General features: G+C 42.8%; 1 protein-coding gene across 2 annotated transcripts in view; it reads right to left on the bottom strand.

Moving 5' to 3' along the window:
- The window catches only part of ZNF592 (zinc finger protein 592), an 88,026-nt gene that overhangs the window by 44,691 nt on the left and 27,515 nt on the right, over positions 1-15,820 (bottom strand). For both annotated transcript variants that reach the window (XM_019504562.1, XM_019504561.1), the window contains exon 2: positions 3,109-3,287. In XM_019504562.1, coding sequence (XP_019360107.1) covers positions 3,109-3,287 — 179 coding nt within the window. The remainder of the gene's footprint in view (positions 1-3,108; positions 3,288-15,820) is intronic.

The following is a 15,820-nucleotide window of genomic DNA, read 5'->3' on the forward strand; positions in this document are numbered from 1 at the left end:
CTGTGTCCACTGCAAGCGCCCAGTGAGCCTAGGAGGCCTGGGGGGTGCTGGGGAAAATGGGGTGCTGAAAGGCATTGGGGGCACTGGAGAAATTACTGAGAGACATTGAGGGAATTAATACTGGGGGAGCAGAGGCTGCATGGTGAGGGGTGGAAATGGGGAAAAGAGGTTACAGGAGGGAGATGGCAGGGTCCAGAGGCTGGAGACAGGCAGCAGCTGCAACTATGGCCCCAATCCCAGGTGGGGGTGGAGCCCAAGCCACAGCAGCCCCCTGCCCAGCCCTCCCCCACACATTGTCCGTGTACTCAATTCTAAGACAAAGGGCTTCCCCCACATTTTAAATGGTTAAAAATATAAATATCCTCTTAGAATTGAGTAAATATGGTATCTCAGTGCCCTGTACATTCTGTGATTCTGTGGCCATGACACTTGCAATGCAATTCACCCTTGGCCACAAACCTATGGTTTAGATTCTCAACTTAAATGTAAAAAAATGTCCCTAGCCCTCCTGGCTTCAAGAATTTCTATTGTTGTCTGTGGGAAATCAGTAGAATGGTATCTGCCTTAATTTGCAGATAGCCCAAAACAATGGCTCTGAGGGTAGGAACTGCCCCCCATTGATCTTAATAAGTTCTTAACTCTGAAAATGGGAAGAGGGCATGCTGCTGAAAAATAAGAGCGTGGGGACAGTGTAAAATATATTGAATTGCATATCAAAACAAGCAATAGAAGAATGGAATGAATGTGCTATTTATTTTTACAGTTAGCTCAATAAAAAAAATCTGTTTTATAGATTTGTTGGATAGCTGTGTAGAATTTTAAGAGTGCTGCAGAATTTATGGATCTTGTCACAGAAGTTAAGTCCATCTTGCCATAGAAAACACATATTTTGCTAGAGACCCTAAATCTTACAGAGCAAAGTTATTTCCAGTGTTCCTCAAGCATAAAGGGGCTAAAAAACAGTCAGAAGTCCGCTAGTCTCCTAGTGGGGAGGGACCTTTCAGAAGGAGGGTCCTAAGTAGTCTCCTAGGGAGGGGGACCTTTGAGCTGACACAGATGATGTATTTTTGGTTCCTACATGAACCACTCACTGCACAGACATGAAAGCAAACTGGGGGTTTGGCTGTGCTGTCAGTTGGGCAGTTTGGTTAGCTAGCTTAAGTTGGAGCTGACGCAGGAGCAGGCAAAATATGGCCCGTAGGCCAGATCTAGCCTGCCAGTCGCTTTCATCTCACCCACAGCACGCACCAATGAATTGGGCCCTGCCCAGCCCTTCTGCCCAGGAGGGTGGGAGCGAGGCATCCACACATATACAAACCCCCCAACATACCCTATTGCATCTTGCTCCCACCCTGGTGGGCTGAAGGGCCCAGCCCCGCCAGCACACAGCTTCCAGGCGGGTCTGCTGCTGCCCCTGCTGTAGCCGCCCCCATGGGAACCTGCTTGGCTTCCCCAGAGTCCAGCTTGCTCCAGGCAGCAGGTAGGGAAGCAGTGAGGGCAGGGGCTGGGGCCGGGGCAGTGGAGCTGCAGCTGGGGGGAAGCGCAGAGAGCAGCGCAGAGCCCATGCCCAGGGCGGTGGTGGAAGCACAGAACTTGGCTGGGTAGGGTGTGGGTGTGAGGGGGGGTGGGGGTTGTGGGAACCCCCTCCACACTCTCCTACATGGCACACAGCCCCTGGTGCTGGCAGCAGGAGCGGTGGGGGTGCTCAGGGTGCTCATGCCCAGCACAGGCACTGGCACCCAGTGGGGCGTGGCTTCAACCAACGCTGTGTGCGAGGTCAAGGAGCACAGCCTGCCCAGCTACCTCTCATGGGGGCTCCACGCTGCGTGCCTGAAGCTCCCACACTTGCACGAGAGGAAGCCCTGTGCTGAAGCCGGCTGCCTTTCCCACTCCAGTCCCTTGTGGAGTCCAGCATGGGGCTTCCCCTGGTGCAAGTGCAGGAGTTGCAGGCATGTGGTGCAGAGCCCTCATGACACAGGCAGCAGGCTGCGCTCCTCCCCTACCCGTACTGGCTGGAGCCGCACCCCACTGGGCACCAGCGCCTGTGCTGGGCAGTGCCCTGAGCACCCCTGCCTGCTGCTGCTGCCAACAGCAGGGACTGTGTACCATGTGGGGGTGCTCCCCCACACACAATATACAAGAGTAAGACTCTATTTTTGAGTTATTATGCAATCCCCTCTACATACAGGACACAAACACAAATCATGACAAAAATATTTTTTGTAATAAAATTAAAATATATCATAGTAGGTGTTTGACTTCTAGAGTATGATTTGGTTTTTTTCTGGTTTTAAGATGGCAACCCCCACTCCCAAAAGGAGTATTTGGGGGTGCAGCAGTGGCGGCAAGGGAAAGGACTTCCAGTGGCAAAGATCAGGAGCTAGGGGGTGGAATTTCTGGTCCCAATATGGTGACCAGGGGGCGGGGCAACGGTCAAGGGGAAGGCTAACCGTGTGGCCCTCCACAGCTCACCAAAACTCGTTAAGCAGCCCTCCAGCTGAACTAATTGCCCACCTTTGAGATATGCCATGAGATTCAGGGAACTGCATTCAGCTCACTGTTAAAACACTTCATTGCACCATATGTTCCTTCAGTGGTGTTGGGAAATTTAAGCCTGCGTAGGAGTGACAGGCCTAAAACTTTAAATCTATTCTCCCTAGTGTTCAGGGCCAATATTTTCAAAACTCACTAATGATTTTGGTAGACCAAATTGAGGTTCATAAAAATTGGCACCCATCTCTTCATTTAAGTGAGTTCAAAATCATTTCTGCTATAAGGGAACACCTTATAACACTTTGGATTTAAAATAATATCATTCTCTTTTTAAATGTTTATAAACCATGCTTGAATCTGTTTTGGTGTTCAGAAACATTTCTTAAGTTGAAGTGTCTGGGCAATTATGAGGCCAAATACATATGCTTTATCCCTTTCTCAAACTGTGGTGGGAAGGAGAGATGTCTATGTTATCATTATAGTTAAAAAGAATCTTTTGATGCAGTCTTTGACTCAAGATATTGTAAACCAACATAGTCTGCCCAATTTTCTGTCACAAGTAGTCAAAAATCTGTCTTCTCCCCCAAGAGCTGAGGGAAATTGAACAGCACAAACCTGAATCCAACTTTGCGAGAGTAATGGAGGCAGTTCTCCTTGACGTGGGTTTGGAAATAGGCTGATCGGCACACTGCCCCACACTCTGGGCAGCAGTAAGGGGACTTGTGAGCATGGATTCTCTGATGAGCACAGTAACTGCACTGGTTAGGCAGCATCATCTGGCACACTTGACATGTCTGGAGAAAGAGAGAGAAATCATGTTAACCAATTCAATTTGCTTCAGTGTCCTAATTTCACCCTAGTCATTCAGGTTAGAAGGGATGTCCAACCCCCAACATCATCACAGGCTTAACTCTACTCTGCATATCTCTGTATCTCTATGTTTCACTTGACCTAGTTATGAGTCTTCAAAAATTACATGCCAAGCCTGTGCCATTTGTTTTGGATTATCTTGTAAAGCATGCAACTATACATGCATGCAAGGCCAATTATTTACATGCTGAAGGAGCTGCTTCCCCAGAATCTGCAGACCTCACCGTGTCCAGTGTGCTCTCTCATGCCACTGGAGGGAAAAAGGCTGCTTGCATGTATGTGCAGAAGTTAGGTTTGCAGGTAAAACTCCATGTGGTTGGCGCATACATTTTCTATATGAATATGGTTTCAGTGTCAATGGCTCCCCAAACCCCTATTCCAAACCTAGCCATGCTAACTCCTCTTTTTTTTCCCTAATGGCCATGGAGTAGCTACTGACCATCTACTGAAGAGCAGTTCAGAGAAAATCCAGAGCAGGTATAGAGCTGTGTTGACATCTTCCCTGCTAGAACAGAGGCACTTCTATAATGTTGAGTGGCTCTGAACAGATCCCAGGCTTTAGAGGTGAAAGGTACCTTACTAGACAATGAAGAATATTCTGATGGAGTCTGACAAACTGATCCTAATCCCAGAATTCATACCTTCTACCTTTCAAAAGCCTAAGAAACCTCTTTTTAAAAATGCCATGGTAAAGAAGGATCTTATTTACATTTTCAGAAGCTAAAGCCTAAGTAAAAGTTGCACACATGATCTTAACACTACCTTCTAGCGGATACATGAAGATTTGCAATTACAAGATTACATACTACTCCTACAACGTAACACACAATATATTTTTCTTGTCTCCTTAAATACCTGTATACTGTGTTGTAGTTTTATGCGCTATGCTACATGCATGCCAAAGTCTATTTATGTGAAAAGCGTGAAATAAACCACACTTACAGAGCAAACCACATACAAAATATAAAGCTGCAATAGGAAAAAATGAGTTGGCACAGGCCACTTAGCTTGATTGCTATTAGTATCATACCTAACAGCCTCCTACCTTCTACCGTGCTAAGGAAAACCTCTACTGCCATTTGAAAAAAAATATGGGTAGGGAATAAATTATTAAAAACATACAGAAAACACTAGAATGAACTGTAGATAGAGACTGTAGCTATGGACTGTCCACACGGCAAAACAAAGGTCTGATTCTAGTTTGTGTTATAAGTGTGCTGTTCAAGTATCTAACCCAGGTAGGAAGTAACACCTAGAAAATACTGAGCAAAGCTCAGAACAAGCAAGTGGGCTCTTGTGGCAAGGGAATAGGAAAGACCTCTGGGATCCTACAGTTTGCTTTGACCAGAGGAACAGTCACATTTTATGTCTGAATAATAAAGTGAGCTCTGAAGACAAGGGACAGATTCAGACTCTGTGAAGTTGCTCCTTCCAGGGCTGCGGAGACAGGCCAGCAGGCAACTGAGATATACGGGACTATTATAGCGGTGGAATTAGTGGTAGCAAACAAGAATGAAAAAAGGTAGCATGAGATGCTGCAGAGTTGTATGTAGGATTCTAAATGACTTCTGACCACCCTATATGAGAAACAATGCGAAATGATGTAATTAAATACAGGCTCCTGTTATACACGAAGTACAGAGAGAAAGTTCTGCTTCCAGCTTCTTTTAAGGATGAAGACATACACCTGTAAGGAGTTTTATTTAATGGAATGATGGACAGAGCATTATTAGAGTTTACAGTGGTGGCCTTAACATTTTTCCATTATACCTGCTTGTTTCATTTACTCGTAACTGCAAGAAGCTTTAACTGTTGGGGGAAATGCTCTATGCTCGGTCTTGGCCTCAATTAGGTTGTTTTGCAAAGTCTGTGCAAAAATGATGCAGCTGTTCTCTGGTATGTTAAAAATAGTCACTTAAAGAGTTCCAGCACCTCCATAATTTGGAGACTGAACTCTATAGCTGCAGTTGGCAAGAGGATCATCCATCAGTCCAGCAGTGTTCTGAGCACTCTGGCTCAGATCCAGTAAAACACTTACATGCATGCAGAAGTGGTCCCAATGAAATGAATGGGACTATTCATGTGCTTAACTTTAAGCATACAGTGGGGGCTTAAGTGCTGTGCTGGATCAGTGCCAGTGCATCCAGCCCCTTGTAAAATTAAGCCCCCAATTACCTGTTGCCCAATAGAGAAAAATATGCTTTCTGAGTGTTCTGCTCAAATTGCATATATTCCCACGTCTGCTCTTCCCTCTTATGCTGTACCTATAAACAGGTAAAACTGCTCCTGCTTGTTATCAAAAATTTCCATTAACCTACAGGACAGTGAAGTGGAAAGCATGAGAGCAAGAGGGTCCAAGAAGTTCCACAACGTGATCTGGAACAGAACCCCCGGCTGTAACATAGCATGCATAAGTTTCATTTGCATAGCCGCAACACTTCTCAGGGAGAAAAAAAAGGCCGCTCTACATGTTTAGAGATGCAGAGAAAGAATCCTACTTCAACCAGGATCCCATAATGGGAGTTTCACAGGAAGGTGTGCTAAAGAACCAGAAGCTAGCTAGATAAGCTAGAGTGTGAATTTGCTGTCAGCTACTCTGCAGTAAACAAACGCCTATCTGTGTGCATGCCCTTACCCCACGCAAACCCAATCCAATGGAGAATTACCATACCTGTGTACTGTACCCTACCCAACTCTACCGGTATAAATTATAGCGGTTAGCTGTTTAGGTGTTATCATCTCTATCCTCATGTGGTCATTTGAACAAGGCAAATAGGCTACTGCTTTCTCTCCACACCCAGTAGCAAAACCCAATAAATAGCCATTTGCTGTTATCTACCCCAGGATAGCTGCATGCCTATCCATTCCTAATCCCAGGGTGTGTTCATTTTTCAGTGTCCTCAATACAGGAAAAGACTATACACATGGGGCATTAAAGGAAGGTAGCTAACCTGCACTAAGTTCACATACTATCTTACTCTGCACTGCCTTCTCACCTTACATGTATCATGTCAATACATACTGGAAAAAAGGATGGTTTAATGAACATGGCACTGGACTGGGACACTGCAGTTTAACATCCAATTTAGACACAGGCTTTCTGTATAGAGTCATAGAATCAATGAGTGGGAAGGGACCTGGACAGATCATCTAGTTCGACCCCCTGCCATGGGCAGGAAGGAGCACTGGGGGTGGGAGGGGTCATAAGACCCCAGCCAGGTGCCTATCCAGTCTCCTCTTGAAGATCTCCAGGGAAGGTGAGAGCACCACCTCTCTAGGAAGCCTATTCCAGGCTCTGGCCGCCCTTACAGTGAAGTAGTTCTTCCTAATATCTAACCTAAACCTATCCTCCCTCAGCTTGTGGCCATTGTTCCTGGTGACTCCAAGGGGGCCCTGGTGAACAGACTTTCCCCAAGTCCCTGCTGCTGGCCCCTGATAAGGTTGTAGGCAGCCACAAGATCCCCCCTCAGTCTCCTCTTGCAGAGACTGAAGAGATTCAGGTCCCTCAGCCTCTCCTCATAGGGCTGGCCACGGAGGCCCTCAACCATGAGTGGCCCTCCTCTATAACCTTAGGAAGTCTCTCTACCTTGGTACACCATATGTGAATTAGGGACAACAACTCTCTTCATCACTTGTGTATGGTGAGGTGTTCAAACATTACAAAATTGAAGGCCATAAGTTTTTAAGATAGATCAACTGATCCACCAGACTTGATATTCTGTAATTAGTCCTCTATTAGCCATTTAGTAAGGATCAGTGTTAAGCTAGCCAACTGCCTTCATCATTCTCTTAACCTTTTAAAAACTGAACCAACATTGTTTGTTTTTTATTTTAATTTTTCCTCTGAACCTGCTCCCCAGTTCTCCAGGAGTTAAGAAAACATTATCCTCAATGGACAAGAGTTGGCCAGCACCTTGCTTTTAAACTTCACTGGCTGGATTTTCAAAACTACTCAGCAAACACAACCATAGCCAAATATTCAGACCTCTTCTAGCTCCCATTTAAGCACATAAATGAAGAATCCAGATTTTAAGCATGTACAGCACCCAAACACTGCTATCATGTTCACTGAAATTATTTCGCAAGATTAGGAGTATTCAATAAGAACAGGAAATTTTGAGTGCTGAGGTCTTTTGATAAAAGTCTGGCCATTTACTGGATGCTCAAATGAGAGCTAGCCCCTTGGGGTTGGGTGGGGGCATGGTGGGTACATTAGAGCTTAAATAGGCCTGCCAAGAAATAAGTATAGAATTGGAATAGAATAATAAGAAATAAGAATAATTCATACAAGTTTATATTAGCTCCAGCATAAATGTTGTAGAGAATAGTGAAGTGCCATTAATGACAGATATCTTTATATAGGAGCTAATTTTATTTAGAATCTTGAAGTGTATCACGCCTGTAAAAATGCTTCTTTGCCAGTTTGAAATTATTATTAAATATGCAATGAAATAGCTGGGCTGATTGATTTTCTGTTAATAATTTTTTAGAATAGTGTATGTGGGCACATACAGCACTGGGACATTGTCACATGGTGTGTTACCGTAGAACATCTAGGAGTTCTTTCTTTTAATTTTTAGTTGTATATGATCCTTTTGTCTAGGAACAAAAAAGTGGACTGTGATCTACTGTAAGCCAGGCTTAGTTACAAGTGTGATTGTCAACTGCAGTGGTAATTACAGCTGGGGCATTTCATCATCGTTACATGGCACGGACATACATCAACTAAATTTGCTCTGAATACAGTACACAAATGTTTACTGGAATATTTCCACTGAGGTTTACCAGAAAGTCCTCCTTTGCATTATCACTGACAACTGTATTAACTTGCCTAGTTATGGCTGTATGCCAGTGGTACTCAATCTTTTGGCCCTGCAGGCCAGATGAGTAGTGCAGGTCTGTCTGCAGGCCTGATTGGGCCTTGGTACCCAGCACCACCCATTCCTGCCCCCTGCACATCAGGATTGGGTCCCAGGAGCCAGGCACTGCACAGTCCCACCCTCCTGGGAATCTGACACTGCCTTCTCCTATCAGGATAGGGTCTCAGGGGCCCTATTCTTTTCCTTGGGTGCCAAGATTGAGTCTTGGGGTCCCAGACCTGTCCCCTGCACACTGGGATTAGTTCCTGGGGGCCAGAGCCACCCTCTCCTGCCCCATGCATGCCAGGGGTGGGTCCCCGGGGCCTGGTGCTATCCCCTTCTGCTCCCCCCACCCCAAAATGATTGGCCCCTGGGGCTTGGTGCCACCCTCACCCTGACCTACACACTGGGATCAGGCACCAGGTCCAGTGCACAGGGCTCCCCCATGGGTTCAGAGATTTGGCACTGGGGGAACCATACTACCACTCCCTCACTGCCAAATTGCCACACCCATAAGGAGCCCCGCATGCCAGATGACATGGCACCATGGGCCAGAGGTTGAACACCCCTGCTGTATCCTGCCATTGGGATTCTCCTCTTTCCTATTTTTTTAAACAACTTCTTATTCTTGTTAATCCTGTTTGTTAAAGTTATTTAACTGATATCCTTATTTTGCCTCACCAATTACCTGCTTTTCTTATTTTTTAATTCATATTCAGTGTCACCAACTTCCTTTTTCTCCAGTTCTTATTTGGTGAGCTCTTACTTTGTATTGTTGCTTTCACAACTAGAAACTTTTTTTTTTAACCAAATCATTATTCTTCCATAATTGAGGAGCTGTGGTTTGCAGAACATCTAGTAAGGCTTTCTTAAGCAACTTTCTTAAACAACATTTTTGTTTATATCTAAATCTTGGTCCCTATAATTTTGGTTTTGAGAAACAGGCCTTTTTAAGGAACCATATATGTATGTTACTGACTGGGAGGTTATTATGATTACAGAAAACAAAATGTAACCAGGTCACGATCACTTGCACCAAGGCAACCGTTAACTTGATTAGTTCTTATCTACCCATCAGAATGAGGTCTAATATTAAATCACTCCATGTTTGCTGCAATGCTTTGTTAGAAATAATTATGTATAACTTGTAGACAATCCTTTGTTCTTGTATTACGAAAGACCATTCTTTATATTTTAACCATCATTTGCTGTCTCAGAACTAAGCATTCCCAAACTTTCAAATTAACCGTACATGGAAATTTGTTCAAGTTTTCTTACTAGTTATTAATGACTGTTTCTAAACTCCTTGTCTCCTCATTGCACACGTTACTGAGTAGCCTTGCCTATTATTAAAGTTGCCCAAGCTCCCCATAATAGGACCATGTTTTCAGTTACTTAGATGTTAGTTCAGTTTTAAACCACTTGGACTGATATTTTCTGTGCCAGAAGTCTAGCTGAAGTTGCCTGTTTTTTGTTTCAAACAAGCCAATATAGAAGAATGAGACTAGGGAAAAATAGCCCTCAGTAAAAATTCCCGAGAGTTTGTTCCTGTGAAAAGTTCTAGTTCCCCCTATGCTTTTGGAGAAGGATCTGATACTTGGGACAAGGTGGCCCATACATCTTAGAATGTGTCTGTTGTTGTCCTGTGAAAATATGCCCAAATATAGTCCAGTTATACAAGTTGGAGGGGAAGATGAGGGAAAGTATAAGTGTCTTAGATTTTAACAGCTAAACTACCACAAGGCTATTATCTATACTAGTCTGGGCCTAAGAAAGGCTTTCCCTCCAATTGCAACTGTGACTTTCTCCAGACCAGGCAAGAAAATTGAGAGCTTGGAGACTGAGGGCATGAATGCACAATGATGACAAGCATACAGGTTACACAGGCAGTGGAGGCCAGTAATGATTTATCATTCTGAAGAAGATGACTTGTGTCTGGTTAGAGCTCTCTTGGACAAGTCAGAGTAGAGCAACAACTTTCAGGACTGTTTTCTGAGGAAGAAAAGCTCTTCCTGGTTGAGAGTTCAGAACTACCTAATGCAGGAGTTTCTTGGATTAGAAAGTAAGCATGCTTTCCAATTCTGAGTTCCAGTTTCTCAAAAAGGAGCATGTATGCCACCTCCTGGGACTTGCAATGACGCTTTTAAGAGCCTGTCATCTGAAGCAGGAAGTGTGTAAAATGTTATGAATAAAGCAAAGATAAAGTTCTAGTTTAACCCTAACTAAGAACACATCTAACGAGACCACTAAGTCTTCAAAGAGGCTAGAGCAGCATGGAGCAGTTCATGGTTCATCTGCTGCCCAGATTCAAGAAAGAGAGGCAGCTGTAGATGGGTGGGCCAAACCCCCTTTTATAATCTTGCCTTCAATGTCCAAGAACAGGGTAAAGAGGCAGGAGGGGATACAAGCCCACTCTTGTGGGCACTACTACAAAATGCTCGGCTAGAAGCAGCATAGCTGTGGATGCTATTCAAAAAAGAATTGGCTTGTCTTCATGAATGATGGGCACTATGTAAGGCATGCAGCCACACAGTGGACAGGATGAAGGAGTCCCAAGCACCATCCATTCTATGGAGAAAACAGCCTGTGATTATGTCAATACATACTGTATTGTTATATGCACAAAGGGCCAGAAGACAGGTTGCAAAAGCAACTTCAACAGGCATTCCCTAACTTTTGAATGTATGACTTTACAACTTTTACGCTATTCCTTTAACACACTTTTAGTGTATGTAACATTCAGAAAGGGTTAATAAAACCCATTCAAAACTCTGAGAAGAGGAACTGTTGGTGAAGGGGAAAAAAGGATTTTCGTTAAGCAAAGTATTCAGCAGTCATTCTTCAAACAGTTTCCCTCTTTCTCACTACTCATTCTAAATGTATTTGGCATCAAGCAGATGCTTAAAAATCTCAGCTTTCTTTTTTTTCCCTAGCCCACGATTGAAGAGAAAATCTTGAGAATGTAAATCAAACGTAACCAATGGAGTTTTGCCTGCCTGACATTTTATTTGAAAAGATAGCAAACAGATTCTAGGCTGGCACTGTGAATCTTGGAAGGCGGTGGAAGGGTCAGTGCTGTACACTAGTTATGATGGTGTGAAAGTACCTGTGGGTGGAGGAAGAGAGATTATGTGCTATTATAGATGGACTGTGTCATATACATTAGACATATGACAACTTCAGCTGTTTCCCAATGTGTCCAGTGTATAGATCTTCTTGGTTTTCGTAACCAAAGGCTGCTGTTACACCTAACTGCTGCAGCATGTAGGTGAGCCTAGAGCAGTAGTTCTCAGCCTTAGACTGAAGGCACTACTCGGAAAATGACAATTCTTCATTTTCACTCATTTTTTAACGTGGAAAAATAAAAGAGCACTTCTTCTGTTGCAAGGAAATCAGGAAGACCACAACTGGTTAGCATGTTTTTAACACTATTCTTATTTCAAAACCTCTGGGTTTATCTTGTGAATCGCATTTGCCTACCTAACAGTGCTAACACTGCATGGTACCCTGCAACACTCCTGAAAGGATCTCAAGGCAGCCCATAGTGCCATGCCACCCTGGATAAGAACCACTGAACTACAGCTTGTCAAGCCAAGTGGCCTTTGGGGATGGACCTGTGTCAAAGTGGGGAGTGTTTGTCTTGAAGCCTCCAGAACTGTGTCAACATATAACCAGCACAGATTTGCAGCACAGTAGAAAAAGAAGAAATGGAGAATATTTTAAAACATAGTAGACAATCTGTTTCAGGAGGTCTCCCTTTCTCAGTATGAGTTACCACTGTTATCTGTGTATACACCTATACATGATTCATAAGATAAAACCAGGTATTTCAAATGTAAGTCAAACCCATTTTGCCCTGTTGTGGTCAGTTCTTTGCAAAAGAATTAATTGCTCCTTTTTTTTCTATAATCAAAAAAAAAAAAAAGAAGAAAAAGAAGTAAAAGCTAAGAGCTGGCTTTTTCCAAGGGGTTCCTTGAGTCTGATAAGTGTGTCCTGAGTCTAAAAAGGTCAAGAACTACTACTCTAAGTCCTACTTTAAGTTGCAGGTAGGACATCTATTTCTCAGCTACTATGCATCTTTGGCTGCCACGACTAATTTTCTTCTTTTAAATGCTAGACCAGAATCTAGAACAAACAATCTTTTCAATTTCCTGTTAAATTTTTAATACTGATGGAACTATTTATCTCTATCAGAATGAATTGTCATTTTTCTCACATTTTATTTTCTGAATGGATGCTTCTGAATTTAAGTAACACTAAAAGTTTCTGGCTTCCATGTCAAGATAACCAGGACAATAAGCAGAGCATAAATAATATGTGATGTTTACATGGGTCTGCAGACTGACTAAAATAATATCTCCACTAGCATGATTTATCCGTTCATTTGACTAGATTAGTTAACTCTGAACTCTCATCTACAATATTATAATTTCAAAACTGATCACTTCACCAGAAACATTAGGTAATATATGTGCAAAACATGGCATGGACACGAACATAGATATGTTGGAGGAAACACTGGGGGGAAGCATAATATCAGAGGGGATAATTTGGCTTAGTATAACATAGGGGGCAGAAACTAAACCGAGTGTGAGCTGAGAATAAGTTGCAGAGCCAAGACATACCTCCTTCTCCTAAGTTCTCTTTCATGATGGCCACATAACATGGTGCTTCCACACCTCCTCAGCCCTCCATGGGAATGCATATACCCCCTGCAGTCAGACTAAACAGCCATTTCCTAGACAGCTGAGCATGGGGAATCAAGGTTCTTGGCTCCTGAAAATTTGTTTTAAGGATCTAAGTATATTCTCAGATTTTTTTTTAAATAAATTCAACATTTATATAGCTTACATTAATACATGGTTTTAAAGGACTCTGTGGGTGTGTATACAGGATTAGTCCTTTTTCACAGGCAAACACACTGTCTCAAACAATGAATGCCATTCCCTTAAGTCTGCACTACTAGATGTAGGTTTTACTTCTTACTTTGCTAGAAGCAAATTTCTTGCAGCCTCTGAAATCCTCAATTGCTTTAACTGCAAGATGGAGAGAAATTATACTTCCCCACCTCTTAAGGTCAGGTTAAGTGACCTTCCTCATTCTGTGAAGAACAAAGATTTAATATCAGTGAAGGAAACAAAACTCCTGACTTTTAAAGTAGGCCAATTATGTGTGCTCCAAGGTTTGTCCTAGTGCTACAATATGTACAATGAGGAAGGATAATGTGGTAAGTAAACACCACGCTAACCCTCTACATAAAAATAAATGCCACCCTAGAGACATAAGCCAGGTGTACGCAGCAGACTTACCATGCCCAACCACAGTGCCCTCAAACATGCTGTATGTCTCCACACAATGCCACATGGATCAGAAGCAGCTTAGCTGCACCAGCACAGCAGCACTGAAGCCAGGCTTATTAGCATTGCTAAAACTCCCTGTCAATTAACTTGCCTTCAAAACCTTCCAGATTTGCCTACGCTGCTCCCAGCCCAGGTAGCAGCACATGTGGAGCTGTGGGGCATGGCAAGCCTGCAGTCTAGATATGGTGCCAGTTTTTTCTTCTTTTGTATACCCCCTTTGTACAAGAAATAAAAATTGCCTAACACTCCCCAATGCCATTTTCCCCCACCAGTATTGGCCCAGGTGATCATGAATTTTCAAAAGTATCTGGCTGCAGTATGGCAGGGTCTTTAGTCAGTGTGCATCAGGAACGTCAGAGGGAGATGCTAACTTGTATGACATTGAGATTTTCCACATATTCCCTTACCTACTCCTTAATCCAGAAATATTTTTTCCTCAAGTTTTCACTGCTTCCTATAAGTCCATCATGCTTTTTCTTTTAGACAGATCTAGAAAAAGCAATACAGTAGCTCTGTCATTTCAGAATCATTCATTTTAGCCCTATCTATGTATTAGTTTCCCCAGAGAAACAAAACAAAACAAACAAACAAACAAAAATCGCACTGAGGTATAAGGAAAGTCAAAAGACATTATTTAAAAAAGAAGGTTCACAAGCCATGGCCATGTGGTTGCAAAAGCATTTGCAGATCAGGAAATTCATGGTTAAAGCACAGTTGTACTGAGAAAAGTGGCTGTGTAAAAACAGCATCATAGGCTTCCTGTTTCAGTGAAACAAAATGGTCTTAAAATGACTCTGTCAAATTTGGTCATCTTACAAACAAGACCATGTCTTTTCCTAACTGCCAGTTCTGCACAGAGCTTTGGATTAAAAAGTCAAACCAGGTGCTTTGCTTCTCTCTTATTATTACCACCGAGAGATTCCTGCTGGCCAACTTCCTCCCTCAGATAGCGTCTCCAGCCTCATAAAATGTGGCCTTTATTAACACAACTGAAACCCAGGGAAAAAAAATTGGCCAAAAAAATATTACTATGGCAATTAGGAAAGAAGCCAACATCAGTGCAATATACATATCCAAGGAACACACAGCATCACATTTAAAAGACCTACTGAACCTTAAAAGGATTAAAAAAATTAGCATTGACCTTGGCACTGGCTCATCCTCTACTGCAGTGGTCTCCAAAGTGGGGTGCGCAAAACAATCCATTGGGTTGTGGGAAGAAAATATTAGAACTTCTATTTAGATGTATATTTATATAAATATACATATATTGGGGGTGCGTGCTCAAAAATTTTTTACTGATAGGGGTGCACAATCAAAAAAGTTTGGAGACCACTGCTCTACTGAAATGTACCCCACACATCCCACTACTGACTCTCCGACAGCATAGTTTCTACACAGAAGTTACAGGCGTATACTATTTATGAAGTGAGGGATCTGAGCTGTAGAAGAAATGGAAAAGGAACTTTTAGTGCAGCTTTTCATGGTGTATATAGTAAGGTAGGAAACAAGCAAATAATAGGGGTGATGGGGTGGAATAACAAAAAAGGGGAAAGAGTCTGATGCTTTCATAATGTAAATGTACTACAAGAGCATCTGTTACTGCCATGTCTGATTTCATATGCATGGCACTTGTAGTAAAGAAAACCCTCAAGTGATCCCAAAAACCACAAGTGCACCACCACCTTGGTGGTAAGTCTTATCCTTATCACATAGGACCCAAAAAACAGTTGGAAATTCTTGTCACCAGGAAGGAATCAGTCTCACGTATTTTTTGGTCTATGGAAGGAAGATTTTCTGTTCAAATGATTAGCAGTGAATTATTACTTAAAGTTGACATTTAACTTGACATTACGTTTCAGTTACTGCCTCAATGAGATGAATTGAGGCAATTTGCACCCTGCAGAGTAGCTGTTTTAGGCCTTTTTTAGATAAGGAGACATCACTGCACTAGCTAGGTTCAGTTCATATATTTGGCAGAAAAAAAAAAAAAAGAAAAAAGCCTAAACTGTTCCTAGAAATGGTTAAGGTTTCCGTCAGTGGTTCTCAACCTCATTAGACTCAAGGCACCCCTTGACAGATTCAAGACACCCTTGGAAAATGCCAACTCTTCATTTTTCACTCTTTCTGTTAAAAAAAAAACAAAAAAACAAAAAAACCCAGCTACTAGAGCAATTCTTTTGTTGCAAAGAATCCGGAAAGACCACAGCAGGAAATAATGAGCATGGAGGGAGAGGG

The sequence above is a fragment of the Gavialis gangeticus genome, unplaced genomic scaffold (genome assembly GCF_001723915.1).
Source record: "Gavialis gangeticus isolate Ggan-Ray unplaced genomic scaffold, GavGan_comp1, whole genome shotgun sequence".
Taxonomy (NCBI): Eukaryota; Metazoa; Chordata; order Crocodylia; family Gavialidae; genus Gavialis; species Gavialis gangeticus.